Genomic DNA, 20,607 nt, shown 5'->3' with positions numbered 1-20,607 from the left:
CTGCTTAAACACAACTTCTGATTCAACTGATTAGTGGAAAGCATCCTTTGGATAAATTCTAGTTAAATGTAAGCCTCTTTCAAGTCCTGTCAATATTGGTTTCTATGTTCTACTCTTATTGAAATTAACAGAACGGATTTGGAAGTAAGCATTTAATATCAAAAGTTAGAACCCCAGGTGCTGAAAAAGGGTTACGTTGCAGAGGGAGGATATGACTTGGGGGTGGGGGGGAAGGAACACAGCAATATAAAAGGCCTGATTAAGAACAATAGAAGTAACAATAGAAGTGTGTGTTAAGTCATCACTTGATGACTAGGGAAAATCTTCTCCACCATTCTCCCTCCTGCTCTGGTTTTCCGCACCTGAGGACTAGAAACCTCCCTCAAAGATCCAAACTTATCAGGATGCCAAATTGTGTGCCGTAATGCACCAACACCTGACCATGACTAATTGTGCTATAAAACCCAGCTGATAAAACTTCATGGGAAGTTGCAAGTGCTCACGTCGCACCATCTAATGCCCGACGGCTTGATCACGTTTGCAATTAAGACCAAAAGATTGCAGTAAAATTTGAGCTCTTTGAACAAGTGTTTGATTGGCAGCAGTTAGTGAGTGATCCTCTTTAACACTGTGCCAAGAAAAAAAGTTGCCCCTGCTGATTTTGGCAGCTTAATCCCTTCTTAAAGGGATTAAGAATTATCTTCATGGAAGGCACCACATTTAGCCATACAGAATGGAAATCCATCAACCTTGTGACAGATGGATTCACATTCTAGCTGTATCTGAAGAAGTGAGCTGTGGCTCACGAAAGCTCATACCCTGCCAGAAAATATTTTTGTTAGTCTTTAAGGTGCTACTGGACTCTTGCCCTTTTCTACTACTGCAGACAGACTAACACGGCTACCCACTGTGAATTCCCTTTTTAAAGGGACAGGCCAAGCCATATTTTTTGGGGGATCCAACCCATCTATCTATCTATCTATCTATCTATCTATCTATCTATCTATCTATCTGTCTGTCTGTCTGTCTGTCTGTCTGTCTGTCTGTCTGTCTGTCTGTCTGTCTGTCTGTCTGTCTGTCTGTGAGGTTTTGCCTTGGATTTACCACTCTCTAGACGCACATTTTCCCCATCTGAATTCTCAAAACTCTGCCCGGGGGCTTATTTTTTAATTTTGAGAATTTGGCTTGGGAAATGTGCATTTAGAGAGTGGCAAATCCAAGGCAAAACCTCCCATGCGTTTTCGCCCAGACTGTCTTAGGGTTGCAAGGTCCCTCTTCACCACCAGCGGGAGATTTTTGGGGTGGAGTCTGAGGAGGCTGGGGTTTGGGGAGGGGAGGGACTTCAATGCCATAGAGTCCAATTGCCAAAGCAGCCAATTTCTCCAGGGGAACTGATCCCTATCGGCTTGAGATCAGTTGTAATAGCAGGAGATCTCCAGCTAGTACCTGGAGGTTGGCAACCCTAGCCTGTCTGTCTGTCATCTATTGAATCAGCCCAATAACACCATGATGGTGTGTGAATTTAATGGGAAAAACTAACACCAAACTCCATATTACTTTGTCTGGGTCAGAACAACTTCACCCTTCTGAGCAATCAGTGCTATCCAAGCTGCATTGCTAATACTCTCTTGAATAGGGCATCCGTTCAGTCCTGCCTTCTGCTGCATTTGAACATGTGGGGATTCATGCTTTGGTCTTGCCTAGCCAGTTCAGGAATGCAGGTCCCCTTGGCAAATACCTTATACCTAATGATCATCGGCATTAACAAAGGTGATAGCAAAAAACAAGCTCTCAGCCCACACCAACGTAAGTTGATGTATTGACCCAGTTTGCAGTGAAGTGGTGAACTTGTCCAGGGACTGAACCACTTCAGACTGTAGGGGGGCTCCCTGCCACCAGCAAAAAGATTCTTACACTTCAAAAATGTCAAGGAGAAGACTCCTTTCTTCCTCATATGCCAATTTTCTATGTGCAAACATATTTTTGTATGGAGAAATAGTCAATCAAGTCATTCTTGACCTGCAGTCTCAAGATACAGATTTGTTAACCCACTGAGAAGGAAACCTTGGTTTCGCTAGAAAAGCTCCAAGGATTATTGGGCTGAAATGAACATGACGCTCATTCAGCTCAGCTGTCTGCACTAAGAATATTAAACATTCTGATTTTCCATGCAACTCGCAAGTTCATACATAAAGGCAGCTGGATCCTCCCCCCTCCCATTCCCTCTCCACGCACATGGCTACATGGGGAAATATTTCATTAGAAAAAGAGCAGTTTCAGTCATGAAAATGGAACAGTTACACCCTTACCATGTATTATGCTCATGCTATTATTTTATTACACAGTCCCTTGGTAGACAAATTGTGCGGAGTAGAAAAATCATGGCTTGCCTTTGTTTTGAATTTTTTAAAAAACTATTTTGACAAATGGAGACAAGAATTGATCAATTTGTGTGACATCATAATTGGCAGGTACGGCTATCACATCTCGGGGAAATGCAGTATATGCTTGTAGTTCCTTAAAGAGTAAGAGAACTAATACTGCAATGTGGATTACAAGAATAGAGCCCTCTTGATGAAATGCATGAAATATATCCTCAGATATGTTTCAGCCATATTAAATCCTTGAATTTAATGTGGCATGAACTGGCAGATATAAGTGGTATTGGCTGTAGAGAGTATCTATCTATCTATCTGTCTGTCTGTCTGTCCGTCTGTCCGTCTGTCCGTCTGTCCGTCTGTCCGTCTATCTAATCTATTCCAATTAAGGATAAAGCTTTGTGTATCTACTAGCTATGCCAAGTGCTTTTACACTTGCTGAATAATGTACTTTCAATCCACTTCCAATGCACTTTAGCAACTGTTTGCAAGGGGATCTTGCTGTTTCACACAGTAAAATCTGCTTGCAAAGTGCATTGAAAGTGGATTGCAGTGTGGATTATTCAGTGTGTGCGAAAGCACCGACTTCTCTTGAGTCGTCAAGTCACCATAAGACCTTTTATGCTTGTTTGTTTGTTTCTGCCATGACCGTCTACCAAGGTTACCTCTTTGCAATTTGTCCCTAGACTTTGGATCAGTATATAGAGCTGCAATTCACAACCTACTTGTTCTAGAGCAGCTCCACTGACTTCAATAGGACTCCTTGCAGAAAGTGCGGGTTGAGGTTTTACAGTGCGATTCTCAGATATAATCCCTCCAAGTAAATTGCATTTCCCATTCTGTCTTAATTTGTGTCATTCAGAATGGCCTTATGGATATCTGAGTCAATCAAGAAACCTTTGCAGACTCTCAATGCTGTTTTTCAGTGGACGGAGAGCCTGGTGATTTGGATCTCCCTGTTTTCAAGCAGGTTGATTCTTCATTTTATTCTAATATTAAAATAATCTACAACATCTAATAACAGAATTGGAAAATAATCCACTCCAACTGGACAAATTTGCAATCTCTAAATGATGCTGGCTACACAGAAGTACTACAGCACAAAGTGGCTACTCTGGAACACTTTTCAGCATTCTGCCATGAAAGAAAGTTTATGTCAGAGTCTGAATTGAGTCCCCTAAAAAGTTTTCCAGAGTTTGTGCTCATTGAGCTGCCCCCAGAAAAGACTTTTCAGCTGGTCTTCTTTCAAATTTGAGGGCTCAAAGAGAAGAGAATGGCAAAAAAGGGACTGGGAAATTCTACTTCGGTAGGCTGGTTATGCTGAAAATTCGGCTACAATGGAAGAATCCGTACGGATAGGAAGAGAGTAAGCCTGAGGTCCAGTTTGAGTCGGAGAGAGAAAAGGGTCAAAAATCATAGAATTTGGACAGAATTACAACCGAGAAGGAAAGATTCAGGAGAAATGCAGTGACTTACCAGAGACTGTCAGCCGGGTCCCTCCTCCGAAGACCCACCACAGTGACACGCAGCTGTACAAAAACCCATCACCAGTCCATGGCAGAGAGAGATCCTTGACACGTATTCCATATGGAAAGTCAGAAAGCAACAGGACAACAACGGTTGGCTTAATTAGCGGAATCATTTTCCATTTTCAAAGAAGCTGTAGGTAATGGATTTTAAGTATATATATATATATATTCACACTTGCCTGGCTACGTCTTGGAACTGGAAGATGGAAGTCCTGTGAGCCGTTCCTATGAATATTAAGCACCCACATTCTTATTGGATCTTACCTGACTCCGATCTTTTAAAGGGAATCAGCTCCATTAGAAATTGGCCCAACCATTCCAAGACTTGTTGACATGAGTTCAGAAGATTTGCGTATGTTTCCCGGGAGTTCTTCTCTCCTGGCTGAAAACATGGGCATATAAAACTTCATGGCTCCGTGTACATTCTGCTTATCATTCCACTCCTAGGAAACCGTAGTTTCTAGGACCACCCATGTCAGGAAGCTCCTGGAAATTCGACATCCCATCGCTCGCTGTGGTCTTCTGCTCTGGATCCATTTTAAAATACTGGAGGAGGTCCTTATTCATTATAACTTGAGCCAAAAAGCAGAGCTACTGGTTTGGCACCAGAGGTTCGACCAGTTTAGTGGATATGGAATATTATTTTTAAGCCTCACAGGTGAATATGTAAGCAGTAAAGCTCTGTCTATGCTCAGATAGGGTTTTTTTTTTTTTGGTACATTAAACCCAATGCACTGGAGCATTCCTTTGACTATAAATATGAACTTCCCTAATTCACTGCCTAAACTTGTCAGCCCTTGGGGAAATCAGGTGTAATATTTTAAAAGGTTGGTGTTTCTAGACATGGGAGAATGACCATTGTATTTCACCAAAGATGGAATTCAGAGTAAAATTTAATGATCGGCAACTTTTCTCAGCTCAACTCAGAAATGGCACAAGAATCTCAGTTGCATCTCCGAAATGGCTCAGGAATTTCAAGCTGTCTCAATGGGAGTTTAAAAAGCTCTGTTTTCAGAGAGTTGTTTCTTGGTTCATGATATTTATTTATCTGCTATTTTATTTAGTTTATATACTGCCTTTCTCCCCAGTGGGGACCCAGTGGAGACCCAGATTGGTGTAGTGCTTAGGAGCGATGGACTCTAATCTGGAGAACTGGGTTTGATTCCTCGTTCCTCCACAAGAGTGGCAGACTCTAATCTGATGAATTGGGTTGGTTTCTCCACTCCTCCACATGAAGCCTGCTGGGTGACCTTGGGCTAGTCATAGCTCTCTCCATAATTCTCTTCACCTTGCTTTAAAAAATGGAGTGTGGACAAGCCTCCTCCTCCTCCTCTTCCTCCTCCTCCTCCTCCTCCTCCTCCTCCTCCTCCTCCTCCTCCTTCTTCTTCTTCTTCTTCACAATTTATATCATTCTCCTCTCCTCCATTTTGTTCCTTGCAACAGCCCTGTATGGGGGTTAGGCTGAGAGAGAGTGACTGGCCCAAGGTCACCCAGTGAGCTTCCATGGCAGAGCGGGGATTCGAACCTGGATCTCTCAGATTCTAGTCCGACATTCTAATCACTATATCACACTGGCCCATGGACCTTATCTGATTGCCCCGTGGGAACTGTAATTCCTAGGAATGGCCATGGTTGAGAGTCACAGAAATGTAACCAATTCTTGCTTCCAAAGCAAACATACCATTGAATAAAGGGGAATGTATATCACACAACAATCTCATAAAAAGTTTACAAAAAAACAAATGACAGAATTGACCTGAACTGAGAAGATACTCACTCAAAAGAAGGCTGCTTGGTTGGGCGATTTGATCAAGAAGTCCACAGCAAACAAATAATCCGTATGCATCAATGATCTAGTAGTCTGGATGATGTATTGACCTGTATTGACAGTCATAGCAATCAATAATAGTAAACTGGTGTACATTAACAATCAAGTAGTCCACTGCAATGAGCAAAAGTTTCAGCTTTGATAAAGGAAGAAATTAAAAGAACTTTGAATGCATGAATCTACAGAGAAATTGGCTGTCAACTTGGGGCCCTTGCAAAATCTCATTTTACGTTCCAAAATGGTGAAGAAGCTTGGTGAGAAATGCCACTTGATCTGTGATTAACAAACTGGGCACAACTGTATTCTGAGCCTGTTAGACAAACTTAAGACATGCCTATTAAATATGTGCTTCCAATGAAATGTAATATCATACGATCACTTGAGATCAATTAACAACTTTTATTACACCTGTGAATTCTTGCCTCTCAGTTTTTTATGGGCGAAAACGCACGGTCGCTTTAGCCTCTTTTATTCCCTGTTTCAGCCAGGATTCAGCAAGGATCAAACGCATGCGTTTTCGCTGAACTGCGTTCGATCCTGGCTGAATCCTGGCTGAAACAGGGAATAAAGGCGGCTAAAGCAACCATGTATTTTCGCCCTAACATTACAGGTCCTTGGTGTCTCTGCACATATACAGATACAGTGTCACTGTATCATGGGTTTTGTAGTCCAGTGTAGGTTGAAACAATGTGCATGTATTTTGAGGAGGCTCATCGGGAGGTGACCAGCATAGAGGGAATCCTTATTATAATATGGGTCAGTTCACTGAAAGTAAATGGATTTCAGAACTTGGCCAATTTAACTTCAGAGCTTATTAATAACTTTAGTACATGCCATTACACATAGTCTTCTGGAAACAATGGCCATACAATGATTAGCACCCCCCTTTGTAACATTCTTATCACTACATCACACTGGCTCATGCACCTTATCTTATTGCTTCATGGGAATTGTAATTCCTTAAAATGGCCATGGCAGAGAGTCATAGAAATGTAACCATTTAGTATCTGACGAAGGGGGCTTTCACTCTTCTGCAGTTAAGACCAAGCATCCACCTTCCAAAGCGACAATTTTCTCCAGGTGAACTGATTTCTGTCAGCTGGAGATCAGTTGTACTCTCAGGAGATCTCCTGTTAGTATGTGGAGGTTGGCAACCCTAGCTGCAGAGCAAGTGGAGGGGATTGATGCTGACCTCATGATGCTCAGAAGTGTTTAGATAGCTGCATTTGGAAGCAGGATGCTGCCTCTGGAATCGAAGGAGCAATATGCTTAATATGATGACAACTCTCAGTACAGGGTGATGTAATAGATAAATGAAGACTGGGAAGACCTGGGGTCAAATCCATGGTCACATGTACACATGAAGCTGCCTTATACTGAATCACACCCTTGGTCCATCTGTAAGACTACTTCTCCACCTATGTCCTGCTATGCCAATTTTGCTCATCTTAGACCAAAACTAAATGTTACGGTGACCACAGGTCCGCCTCGTGACCACTAACAATGCCATTTTAGTGAAAAATGTACATTGTAACAGATTGGCCCATGAAAATGCACTGTGTTTCTATGAATGTAATACCATGTTCTGCATTGTTTTAACATAGGGTGGCCAACCTCCAGAAGGTAGCTGGCGAGCTCCTGTTATTACAACTGTTCTTCAAGTGACAGAGATCAGTTCACCTGGAAAAAATGGCCACTTTAGAAGGTGGACTCTATGGCATTGAAGTCCCTCCCCTCCCCAAACCCTGCCCTCCTCAGGCTCCACCCCCAAAATCTTCAAGTATTTCCTAACCCAGAGCTGGCAATTGCAACTCTGTTGTTTTAACATGTCATGTTGAATACTTGTGCTTTGTTCAGATGAGAGCTCCATTTCAAATTTCTGTAATTCCTACTCCTATCATGTTGCTTATTTAGGGTTGCCAGGTCCCTTTTTGCGGGGTTTGGGGAGGGGAGGGACTTCAATGTCATAGAGTCCAATAGCCTAAGCGGCCATTTTCTCCAGGTGAACTTATCTCTATTGGCTGGAGATCAGTTGTAATATCAGGAGATCTCCAGCTAGTACCTGGAGGTTGGCAATCCTATGCTTATTAGATGCATCATCCAACGGATTGCACTGACATTGTGTAATCCGCTTTGAGTCTCAGTTAAAAAGGGAAACTATAAATAATGTAAATAAATAATTAAAAATAAAAAGTCTATTCCTGTGGGACAGAGGATTCCTAGAAACAATGTGTGTCAGTGTGCATGTGCATGTGTGTGGGTTGGGAGTCAGAGATCTGCAGTGGAGGGGGAGGGAATTGGTAAATATCATTCCATTTCCAAAAATCCTTCTGTGGATACAAATTTTGATATCTAGGATCCTCCTTTTCTCTCTAGGAAGGCAAAGGAGAGCAAGACTCTTGCATTTTTAACCCTTATGTAGACGGGTGTGTCTGTGTGTGTGTGTGTGGGGATATCACATGCTTGTCACATAAGGGGGAGAAGAGCTGCCTCTCCTAAAATCCTTGGAGGTACCCAGGTGGAAAGGAGGGATGATTAGGGTTGCCAGCTCCAGGATGAGAAATATCTGGAGATTTTGGGGGTGGAGCCTGTGGAAGGCAGGGTTTGGGGTGGGGAGGAACCTCAGTGGGGTTTAATGCCATAGAGTCCACCTTCCAAAGTGACCATTTTCTTCAAGGGGATCTCTGTTGCCTGGAGAAAAGTTGTGATCCCAGGAGTTCTCCTGCCACCACCTGGAGGCTGGCAACCCTATGGATGATTGAGGTCACCAGCAGAGGACATTCTCTGCATGCTCCCACCTTCAGAAACATGGGGGAGAGGTCTGGATGAGAGAGAGAGGCCATCTCTATTAGTGTCACTGTGGCTGTGGGACTCCTTCCTGAGGAGGCTTTGGTTCACTTCCTCTTCGCTGGCATCCCACCATGTGTAGAAGGCAATCCTTTCCCAAGAGTTTTTGCAGGCTGCTCTTAGATGGTTAGAATCATAGAATCATGGAGTTGGAAGGGACCACCAGGGTCATCTAGTCCAACTCCCTGCGCAATGCAGGAAATTCAGAACTACCTCCCCCCCACACACCCCAGTGACCATGCCCAGAAGATGGCCAAGATGCCCTCCCTCTTATGATCTTCCTAAAGTCATAGAATCAGCATTGCTGACAGATGGTCATCTAGACTGCTTAAAAAATTCCAGGAAAGGAGAACTTACCACCTCCCGAGGAAGCCTGTTCTACTGGGGAACTGCTCTAACTGTTAGAAAATTCTTCCTAACGCGTAGACAGAAACTCTTTTGATTTAATTTAAACCCATTGGTTCTGGTTGACTTGGCTGTATTGTTTGAAAAAAACAGCACAGGGCTTCTGAATGACATTTGCAAGAGAAGAAACTAGGAGCTGCCTTGTTGACTGGAGGTTTTGTTTCTGTTGTAAGATTGCAATGATTTTGTGTCTTTTAACACCTGCATGAGCCCTGTGGTGCAGAGTGGTAAGCTGCAGTACTGCAGTCAAAGCTCTGTTCACAACCTGAGTTCGATCCTGACGGAAGTCGGCTTCAGGTAGCCAGCTGAAGGCAGACTCAGCCTTCCAAGGTCACTAAAACAAGTACTCAGTTTGCTGGGGGTAAAGTGTAGATGACTGGGGAAGGCAGTGGCAAACCACCCCATAAACATAGTCTGCCTAGTAAACGTTGTGATGTGACATCACCCCATGGGTCAGTAATGGCCTGGTGCTTGTACCTTTACCTTTAAGTCATTTTTGGATGGGTGGGAAGTGGCTGCTGTAAATGTTTTTAATAAATCATACATCTCCTTGGAAGAAGAGGGGACAAAATTAAATAAATGTCATTTTTATAATAAAAATAAATGACTTTTTAGCTTTGAGGGGCACCTTTTAGAGATCCTAGTGATTCTGAATCCAGACCTTGTAAGTAGCTCCACACTGAATTCATACTGAATGTAAATCTTCTGGGTGTTAACAATGGACTTTTCTGCTCTTCTTCATTCTGAAATCCTCTTACTCGTTTGCCTTTTGTGAGAAGAAACCTGATGGCTACAAATCCATTGCAGTATGCCAGAGTCCTAAATAATCTGGAGGCCAAACTCGTGAGGAAATATCTGCTGCCATATAAGTAGGGTTGCCAACCTCCAGGCAACAGAGATGAGTTCGGCTGGAGAAAATGGCCACTTTGGAATGTGAACTGTAGGGCATTATACCCCGTGGAAGTCTCGCCCCTCCCCAAACCCTGCCCTCCTCAGATTCCACCCCTAAAATCTCCAAGTATTCCCTAACTTAGAGCTGGCAACCCTACATATGAATCTGGCTGGCTGTTTAAACCATCAGCTGAACAAGTCCTCTGGGTGTTTTCACTTGCTGAAGTAGGGTGGGAGGCCACCAAAGACAGGGCCTTTTGGTGGTGGCACCCTGTCTACGGACCTTTCCCCCTGCATCTATTCACCTGGTGCCTACCCCTTTTGAGTTTTAACTTCCAAAGCAAGACACTTCGATTGGCTTGGACATTTCCTTACATTTCGATGCCCTCTGACTGCAGTTTACTGTGGCGTGTGGCTTTTTGCTGGATGTTCTCTTTCTACTGATGTGATTGTTTGAAATTGTAATTTTCCTGTTATTGTGCACTGCCTCAAGAATGATTCTGCTGAGAGGCCACATAAAAATATCTGCAAACCTCCAGGCAAATCAAGAAGTCCTTCATGCAATCTGATTTTATTGGATTCTCCAAGAAATAGCCAGTTTCCACATTACGGTATATTTTCATATAGAAATGTACCACATGAACAATTCCTTAAATATTTGGATTACCCCATTTCCCTTCAGATTGGCATCGGTGCAGGAGAAATGATTTCAGCATACAAAAGTGACATGATAAAGCATTGTCTTGTTTTATTGACTGACAGATGTCATCTAACAATCTTTTTAAGAAATTGCCATTGAAGAAAATCTATACAGGGACAGCAAAATTGCACTATTTTGGTTTTACTATTCGTCAAAACTAACAAGGGTGCTTACGAAGCTGAGGGAAAAGGGAAAGTGTTTGAAAATTGTGGGGAGTACAGAAGGAAAATGGGGTAGGTTGCGGGAGGAAAGAGCCAGTTGCGTGGCCCATCTGACGTTTTCCTCCTGACACAGCTGAGATCTGGACGCAGGAAAGCTCTGCAGACAGCAGAGGGTTAAAGACATTGCAAACGGCTCACGGTCTTCGGGTAGACGATCCCTTTGTACGTCACCTTGCAGGTGTAACTATCACGACGTTCCCATTCTGAGACATCCATAGTCAGGTAACTGCTGGCCACATACTTGTCGTTCTGCTTTGTCGGCCTGGTCGTCTCCACACCACTGGAGATAGCAGCGCCATCAGCCTCCCAAGCGACCGTGATGTCAGGTGGATAGAAGCCATCCATCAAACATACCAGGGTGGCCTTGTTTTTGCTTTCCTTTTCTTCTGTAGATGGAGGGAAGAGGTGCACTTTGGGAGGGGATTCTGGCTGACCTGTAAGGAACATTGGAGAGGGTTAGCTGTGTTCGCCTGTTTCAGCAACGGTAGGGGAGGCTGTCATAAGAACATAAGTCGTGTGGCATCAAAACATCAGAAGGGCCCAGCTGAATCAGACCAGGGGTCCATCTAGTCCAGCATCCTTTTTACTCATTGGCATATCAGTTGCTCTGCAGGGCCAGCGGACGGGGTATAGAGGAAATGCCCCCCTCCCCCTGATGTTTCCTGGGCACCTTTAAGATTTATCATGGTAGAAGCTTTAATTGGATGCAAACCTGATATCACAAGAAATAAAGGGAATCTCCCAGAAGACTCTGATGCTGACCTGAAACCTATCAAAGACTTTCAGAGGGAGATCTAAGTCTCACAGTACAGAATTTACCAGCGTTTGATTCAGTTTGCTTAGGAATCAGTTAAAGCTTCTTTCAGATTGCACATAAATTTTAAATTAGCAAACGTTTGTGGAAATGGGAACTGAGACAAAATATATGCAGCTTTGGTATGAGTTTCTCACAGAACATCTCCTTCACCTATATATGAAACTCGACAGCTGCATGGATAGTCTTTCCCTATTTTTCCCAGTGGCCGGTTGCCATCTTGATAGTATGCAGTATAGGAAAGCTAGAAAGAATTTTTTTATCTTCATAATGTGTCCAGCCAAGGAACAAAGAGGGCTGATTTCGAGCACAAATCCAGGGGAAGGAAAATTGAGGCCATGTTTCACCAACAGGTGCAACCTCCTCTCCTTTATGAGGAGACTCTGGTCCAACCACTGCTTTAAGAGGCCTGCCTATAGTCACCATAATGGGCACTAACAGGGTAGAGCGGCAGAAGAAGAGATAGCTAAATAGGAGAGGGGGACGGGCAGAGGAGTGGCTAAGACCACTTTCAGAATCAGTGTCCAGCCTTTGGCTGTTGATAGGAACAGGGCTTAGAACTGACAAAACAGTATTTCTTCACACAACACATGATTTGAGTTGTGGAAATCATTGCCGCTGGGTATGGTGACGGACACTAGCTGAGTGATTTCAAAAGGGGACTAGACAATTTCGTGGAGGAGAGGTTCTCTCAATGGCTATTAGCCACAATGGCTCAACAGGGCCACCTTGCTCAGAGGCAGTATACCTCTGAATGCCAGTCGCTGGGGAGCAGCAACAGGGAAAAGCTTTGGTCTCTGTGGGCTTTCGAGGACATCTGGCCGGCCACTAGGGTTGTCAGATACCCTCTGGCCACCAGTAGGGGATGTGGGGTAAGGCTGCCAGATCTAGGCTGGGAAATTCCTGGAGATTTGGGGATGGAGCTTGGGGAGGACAGGGACCTTTGTGGGGTACAATCCCATAGAGTCCACCCTCCATAACATCAATTTTCTCCAGGGGAACTGTTCTCTGTAGTCTGGAGATGAGCTGTAACTCTGGGGGATTCCGGGGGCCATTCGGAGGCTGGATTCTATATAGGCCACTATGAGAAGCAGGGAGCTGGACAAGTCTGGTTTGATCCAGAGGGCTCTTTTTGTTTATAATGCAGAAGAGAAAGCAGATGAGAGGCATTTGTAATACAAATGAGTATTGGGGGACAATGTTAAGGCAAAGAGGATCATGCACAAGATCTGCTTTCATCCTCATGTGCAAAACTACCTTTTGCTTTTTTTATCTTGGGCAGCTGAAATGTTAAGAGAGGCCACGCTTACAAATGGCACTGGCCTGCACAGTGCCACGGGACAAGCCGGAATTAAGCCAGAGTGCCTTTGTGTATCATGACAAACCATAGTTAAGACTAACTGTGATCAATAAACCAACTTCAAACCATGGTTTCAGATGCTGGCTTGATGGCATCTAACTAACCACGGTTTGTGAAGAGATCTCATTTGGACAATCATATTCAGCAAAGTTATCTTAAAATAAATCATGGTTTTGAGCTATGGTTTATTTTAACTATGGTAACTAAGGTTGCCAGGTCCCACTTCGCAACCGGCGGGAGATTTTGGGGGCGGAGCCTGAAGAGGGCAGGGTTTGGGGAGAGGAGGGACTTCAATGCCATTGAGTTCAATTGCCAAAGTGGCCATTTTTCTCCAGGTGATCTGATCTCTGTCGGCTGGAAATCAGTTGAATTAGCAGGAGATCTCCTGCTACTACCTGGAAGTTGGCACCCCTAATGGTAATTTTGCACAACTAGGATATAACTCAACAAATATTAGTTTCATTACCATCTCTCAATAACCCTGGGGGCAGGACTCATCAAAGAACAAACCACAATTCCACCAGGATTAAGCAGCATGTCTACATTCAGACATCACGTGAAACCAAAGTTAACTCTGGTTAAAAAAACAACTTCAGATCCTGACTTCAGATTCTGGTTTGACAGTTAACCATAGCTAGTGGAGTCATAAGTCTGCATTCAGACAATCATGCAAACCATAATTAATTTAATAAAACTATGGCTTTGCATAATGTCCAAACTGAGCCAGTTTCTAGAATGCTTTCCTCCAAAAAAAGTGAAAAATGCAGCCTTGAACTTTTTACTTCTGTGGAAATGGATGATACAAAACAATATTCTACTTTTTGGAAGCTGAAAACTATAAAATATCCTAAACTATTGCAGATAAAACAAAAAGCACTGGATTCATATGGCAAGAAGGTAGATCATAGTTCTGATTCAACTGATTTTTGGAGTGCATTATTTAGGTACAAGCCAGCTAAACTTAAGCCTCTTTAAAGTCCTGTCAATATTGGTGTCCGCGCTCTACTCCTATTGAAATAAATAGAATGAATCAGGAAGTAAGAGTTTGATATCAAAAGTTAGAACCCCAGGAGCTGATCTTTGGATTCTTTGCTGTTGAGAGAGAATATGTAACAGGAGGGGAGCAGAAGGAACAAATCAGTATAAAAGGCCTGATGAAGGAACACAGAAGGGTGTCTCAGCCCATCTGTGACTACTAAAAATCATCCCACCCAGTCTCCCTCCTGCTCTGGTTTTCTGAACCTGAGGACTAGAAACCTACTTAAAACATTCAAACTTATCAGAATGCCTAATTGTGTGCCATGACACACCAAAACCTAGCTATGACTGTTTCTGCTGTAAAACTCAGCTGGTGAAACTCCAGGTGAAGTTGCTACTGATCACATCACACCAAGGATTTGATCATTTTTGCAAATAAGACCCAATGATCTCAGGGCACTTTGAACTCCTTAAACATGAGTCTGATAGGCAGCAGTTAGTGAGTGATCCTGTTTAACTCCATGCCAAGATAAAAAATGTACCTGCTGATTTTGGCAGCTTAAACCCTGTGACTGAGGCTGACAAAGCAAATATATTAGAGTAAACCTATGGTCACGAACGTTCCTTTATGACCAGCTTTCATGCAGTTTACTTAGAAGCAAGTCCCACTGCAGTCAGACTGCAGCCTTAAACTTTTAGTTTTAGGACTCAAAAGCAATTAAATTCAAACACAAATGTAATGCACAGCTTACGGTCAGGCCCACTGTATTCACTGGAACTAAATGACAGTTCAAATTTCATAAGATTTCCATACTCTGTTTTCATGCATTGCTTTAACATTCTTCAAATCCATTGCAAATATTATTTCTGTTTAAAGGAGTGAGGTTCTGAAGAATATAACTCTAGGTCAAAGACCAGCATCTCCACTCATAACAGAAGAAAAAAAAAAACTGGATCGGAACCATTTGTAATGAGAAAACTAGATATGCACAAGATTTTAAACTGAGTGCATTCTAGTCCCTTTTATGTCTCATTGGAAGAGACTCAGTATTTCCCCCTGAAATCGACTGAAGTTAAAAGAGTTAATTTTGGCTAGGGTGAAAAGGAATCTTCCCAATTTTTATTGTATTGTTTTTTTAAGTCCCTGCAGGCTGAAAGAATGTGGCTGGCCCAAAGTTACTCAATGAGCTCCATAGTGAGTGGGGATTTGAACACAGGTCTTAGTCCAGCATTCTGACTACTACACCACAATGGCTCTTTTTCGATTCTGTCTATAAAGGGCCAGCCCAATATATTTCGACTCTTGGGGACCCAAAACCCAAACATACCTGCCCTGCACAGGCACCCCCTAATTAACACGAGGCACAGTCCACCTAGACATTATTCTGCACAAGCCTGTTCAAATAAATAAATGGGATGTAAATTTCAGAAAAGCTTGTACAGTAGAACTTCATGCTGGGTATCGCCCCAGATGTCAAGGAGGTCCATGTCCTATTCAGCCACCTTTAATGGTGTCTGAAATCCATGCTTTGTGGGATGCTTGATGTAACAGCGCCACCGACTTAGCACAATCCTATGCATCTTTACTCAGATGTGAGTCCCATCTCCCTGACCTGGATAGCCCCAGGCTAGCCTGATCTCGTCAGATCTCAGAAACTATGCAGGGTTGGCCCTTTGGGAGACCACCAAGGAATGCCAAGGTCGCTATGCAGAGTAAGCCAATGGCAAACCACCTGTTTTAGTCTCTTGCCTTGAAAACCCTCCTGGGTCACCATAAACCAACTGTGACTTGAAGGGATTTTATGCACACAAGCCCCATCATAGTCAATGAGCTTGCTACCAGGTAAATCTACATAAGTTTATAGCCTAACTGTAGCTGTAATAAACTGCCGCTGCTCTGTTATTTTTCAAGATAAGCATTATTCTTTGCTGCCTGGCAATTATTTTAAAGAGTATTTTTCCCTCTGCTGCTTCTGAGTCTTTGCTGCATTTTTACTGCCTTTTTGGCTTGTCCAGTCTAACTTTGATTATTAGTTTTAATCTGGTTTATTCTGTTTTTATCGTATTCCTTGGACTAAAAAAGGGCAGGGTACCAATTATCAAAACAAACACACAAATACTTATTAGGACCCGCAAAAAAGTTCCAGAATAGTGAGCAAGGAGTCCAGTTCTTCCAAATTTTTCACCCGGATGGATGAAAGCCCTAATCTGCAGCTTTATAATAGACCTTCCTTCCATGTTAAGATTTATTACTAACTGCACTATTTTGCTGAACAGCCAGCAGAATGAAGGATTTTAATAAACTTAAAAGCTTGCTCACTTTTTGGTGACCCTTTAGTTGGTCCTAGGACAGGAATTGTGACACAGTTATTTGGGATTTTTTCCTATTAGACCAACATGGCTATCTGCAGTCCTTGCCCAACTTTGAAGAGCAGCCAGATGGCAGACAGAAAACTAACACTGAAATCTAAACAAGTTATCTGGAAATAAATTCCACTGAATTGTTAAAACTATGATTTATTACCAAGAAAAAGTATTTTGGATGTGGTGGATGGTTTTAAAGTCCTTCCATCCATGTTTTGCTGGGGATTGGTTTCTTTTGCACTCAGAGACAAAGAAACAAAGGAACAATCTGACAAACCCCAACATTCTGCTTGTTGAGATCTTTTTACCTTCCTTTTTCAACACATCTGTCCTTCTCTACAGCCTGTTGCTGCACCTAGAAGAGACTTACCTGAAGAATGCCATTCATTTTCTCCCCAAGAGATGCTAATTTACTTCTCTTGTTTCCTTATTTTGTGTTACTTATGGGAACCAATACAGTCTACATTCAGCCAGAAGTATCACAGAAAAACTTGCTGGAGCCAACCAAGATCATTTCTAAAAATGACCATTTTACTAAATAGTATTTTTAGTTCATTCTTCAAATGAGACTTCATTTTTCTTTTTAAAAGCGTTTGTACTAGCTGATTACATAATAATTTGGGGTCCCCCCCATTTTGCCACAACCTTTATCTGGATATTTCCCCCCAATGGAAACCGGCACAGTGATGATTGCAATACCATCCAATGTGATGTGGTTAGATGATAAATTATTTTCCCTTCAAGCAACATCCTGGAATAAAAATATTACCATTTCATGCAAGCAAAATGATTTGTGAAAGAGAGCAAATAACTTATGCACATTTACTCCAAGGTAAGTCCCAGTCAGTTCAGCGGGATTCACTTTCAACACTTGGGCATAGTGCTGCAGCCTTAACCGATTTGGAAAAGGACAGAAATATCTTAAAAACTGATTAGATCTAGTACAGTCTTTTCCATGTTAGAAAGGCAAACCAAGCGACTATCTTTTCAGGTGAAGCAATGCAGCCACGCAAGACTCCCCGCTGGGCAGTCCGACAGAGTTTCGGATGGAATAGAAAAACATTTTAAAACAAATAACGACTAGAAAGCATTTGTAGGTGAGTTTTAAAGTGACTTACCTAGGACTGTCAGGTGGGTCCCGCCGCCGAAGATATACACACAGTGACTCACGGCTGTACAAAAATAATCAGAAGGGCCGCTTCCTCTTTTTGGTAGGGCTCCTACCTAGGTGATGAATTTGATACGGAGGAACACAAGTTCTGAGAGACGTGATCCAGGCCAAGTATCTCTCCACCATATTTTCCTTAAAGAAATAAAGGCTCCCCATTTACTGCTCAAGACCTTTGGGTCATGGGAGCTTGAAAAAGAAAAGGAAAGGATCCAGGCGCTTGATGTCTCTGGGATGCAGAATAATCCATTGAAGTGTGGGGGAAGGGTTGCCCCAATCTGGCAACTGAAGGGGCTGTAGGAGGAGGTCTGATGACACGCAAACAGCTGCCCCAGGGCCACAAACTTAAATGGATCCATCCAGCTGCAAATAGGCAGGTTCAGAGATATATCTCCTCCTGTGTACACATTGGAACTGGCTGCTGCTGCTCATAGCCAAGCCAATTTAATTGTGCAGATATGGAAAGACAAAACCTTGGCCAGGTTTCGAACCTTGTTCACACTCATAAATGGATGTGATCTCCACTACTCCCGTGTGATATATTTGACCATTCATTCCTCCACAGATGGCAGCGTAGTCTCAGACGTCACCCTAGGCAGCTTTGGTGATTTTAACTCACGTGGCACTTTGCGGCGCGCGGTTTTTGCAGCGTTGGGCTACTGAGGCCCCCAAACCAACACGGAATGAAGTCTGGGCTTAAATCAAATACTCCTCCTATAAAATACGAACGTGGCTTTCTTCAGGTTTGTGAAGTCCTTTTCATCTTGGACCTCCTCTGCCAAAATTCTTGCCTAGATTCTTTACTACCTTCATGATTCTTCCTCTTGGGTCTCAGATTTCAAAGTCTGTGGCTTTCTGCTTTCGGATGAATCCAGATAGGAGTAGTGTGGCTGAGGGGTGTGTGATTCAATAATACTGGTTTCCTCTGAGTCTGTCAAGTCTGGTAACCCAGTATACCCATTCCTTGTCTACAAACTACTATCCTGATCTCCCTATTCTCTCCAAATTTAAAAGACGAAAATAAAGACATGTGTATGATGTTCCTATTGTACCAAGGATCATTCCTCATCCAAGGCCTACCACCACCATTAAAAGTTGGCTCAATCCAGCCTGCCCCGCATTCTATTAATTTACTGAGCAATAGCAATGAATACAAAATACAACTCTGCTGCTGAAGTATGTTAAATGGTGTGCACTGCATGGCACTTTAGTGTTCTTGCACAGGGATTTATATGCAAGTACAACAGAGAGAAGAAGAAGAAGAAGAGTTGGTTTTTATATCCCACTTTTCTCTACCTTTTAAGGTGTCTCAAACCGGCTTACAATCACCTTCCCTTCCCCTCTCCACAACAGACACCTTGTGAGGTAGGTAGGGCAGAGAGTTGTGAGAGAACTGTGACTAGCCCAAGGTCACCCAAAAGGCTTCATGTGTAGGAGAGGGGGGAAACAAACCCAGTTCACCAGATTAAAGTCTGCCGCTCTTAACCACGATACCACATTGGCTCAGAGGAAACCACTCCTTCCCACTTTTATATTTAAGTTTTTAAAGTCCTGGAGAGGCATCTAAGTCCTAAAAACTGTCACTTGGAGAAACGTACATTAACAAAATTTTAAGATGGGGTCCCCAAAAGGTGGGAAAAAACCCAGACAAAATAGGGCCAGTGATTTATCAGGATCTGAAAATAGGGACTCTCACTCGTAAACATTGGAGCTTCTGGTCTGTAGTAGAGCAGAGTAGCCAGATATTGTTATTTTATTTGTAAAGGACTTTCCTGTTTTCCCCAGAATAACTCCGCTGCAAGCCATGTTACAGACCCCCCAAAATACAACTCAGACCTACACAATAACAAGGGATAAAGGGGCACCTGCCACATTCGCCTTTGCATCCCTTCAAAAATGCTGATCTAGCACCATTTCAAACAAATATTCCAGTTTATTTGGCAAGTAACTTCATTGTTCACTGAGAAGAAGAAGAGTTGGTTTTTATACACCAATTTTCTCTACCGAAAGGAGTCTCAAACCGGCTTACCATCACCTTCCCTTCCCCTCCCCACAACAGACACCTTGTGAAAGAGTTTGGAGAGAACTGTGACTAGCTGACGGTCACCTAGCAGGCTTCATATGAAGGAATGGGGAAACCAACCTGGTTCACCAGATTAGAGTCTGCCACTCAGGTGGAGGAGTGGGGAATCAAACCTGGCTCTCCAGATTAGAGTTCACTGCTCTTAACCACTACACCATGCTGGCACCTAGGATTTTCCCCATCTGGGGTGACAAAATTAAAGGAAAATTAATTGCCAAGAGGAAACTACTGTCCGGCTTACCTGCACTGTAATTCCAGTGTGCCCCCTCTGTTGTTGAAGGACAGGAGATTCAGGGTGCTCTCATGCCAGACTCTGCATAGCTCCAGATGGTTTATTTCCAGGTGGAGGCAAAGAAGGTCGCAGCTCCCTTTCCCAATGGAAGAATGCAGAGGCAGATTTAGAGATGTCTTTAAAGGCATTCAATTAATCCGGGAAATCCATTTTGTCTATCAAAAATATCTCAGCAGCAATGCGTAGGTGGCTCTAAAAAAACATTCCAGGGTATCCCGCTGGAAATAGACTCCAAGTTTCCTATAACGCAGAACTGTAATATTTCCAAGGGAGGCTGTTGCTTCTGGCTGTGAAATACATGATCCTGCCATCCATCGGGTAACTGTATTTCCAGAGTATAGCCCATAGCTTACCAGAAGAAGATCCTAATGCCTGTGAATTCATTAGGAATCAGGGGAGCTCATTCTTACTCCATCGATAGCCATTAAGCAGCCCCTTAGAATGGTTTCCAGCATATAGCTCAGAAGCCCCATTTTCCACCCATCCAAAAAGAAGAACATGTGCAAATCGTCGCAGCCCACTGCTCTGGTAGTCCATGGCACCAGTGTGATCACTTCCTTCTCTGCTCTGGAAGAACAAGACCAATGCGTGGCACGACTTCACCAATGAGCATGCAGGCAGCCAGTGCCTGCTCCCAGGAGGCTGTTCTGCAGGACGAAAGGTGCTGAAGCCCTACTGCCATTTCCCGAAGCCACAGGGCGTCGGTTTTGTGTCACCCGAAGCATTCATCAGCCCTCGTATCCTCTGTG

At 43.2% G+C, this 20,607-nt stretch overlaps 1 protein-coding gene across 1 annotated transcript in view; it reads right to left on the bottom strand.

Annotated features, from left to right (window-relative positions):
• The window catches only part of LOC130485923 (immunoglobulin mu heavy chain-like), a 61,545-nt gene that overhangs the window by 29,870 nt on the left and 11,068 nt on the right, over window positions 1–20,607 (bottom strand). The window contains exons 5-6 of the mRNA XM_056859065.1: window positions 17,434–17,487; window positions 10,938–11,233 (exon numbers count right to left, since the gene is read on the bottom strand). Of these exons, the coding sequence (XP_056715043.1) occupies window positions 10,938–11,233; window positions 17,434–17,487 (350 nt within the window). The remainder of the gene's footprint in view (window positions 1–10,937; window positions 11,234–17,433; window positions 17,488–20,607) is intronic.

This window comes from Euleptes europaea, chromosome 13 (genome assembly GCF_029931775.1).
Source record: "Euleptes europaea isolate rEulEur1 chromosome 13, rEulEur1.hap1, whole genome shotgun sequence".
Classification (NCBI taxonomy): Eukaryota; Metazoa; Chordata; class Lepidosauria; order Squamata; family Sphaerodactylidae; genus Euleptes; species Euleptes europaea.
The sequence above is the reverse complement of the archived record's forward strand: the minus strand, read 5'-3'. Positions and strand labels throughout refer to the sequence as shown.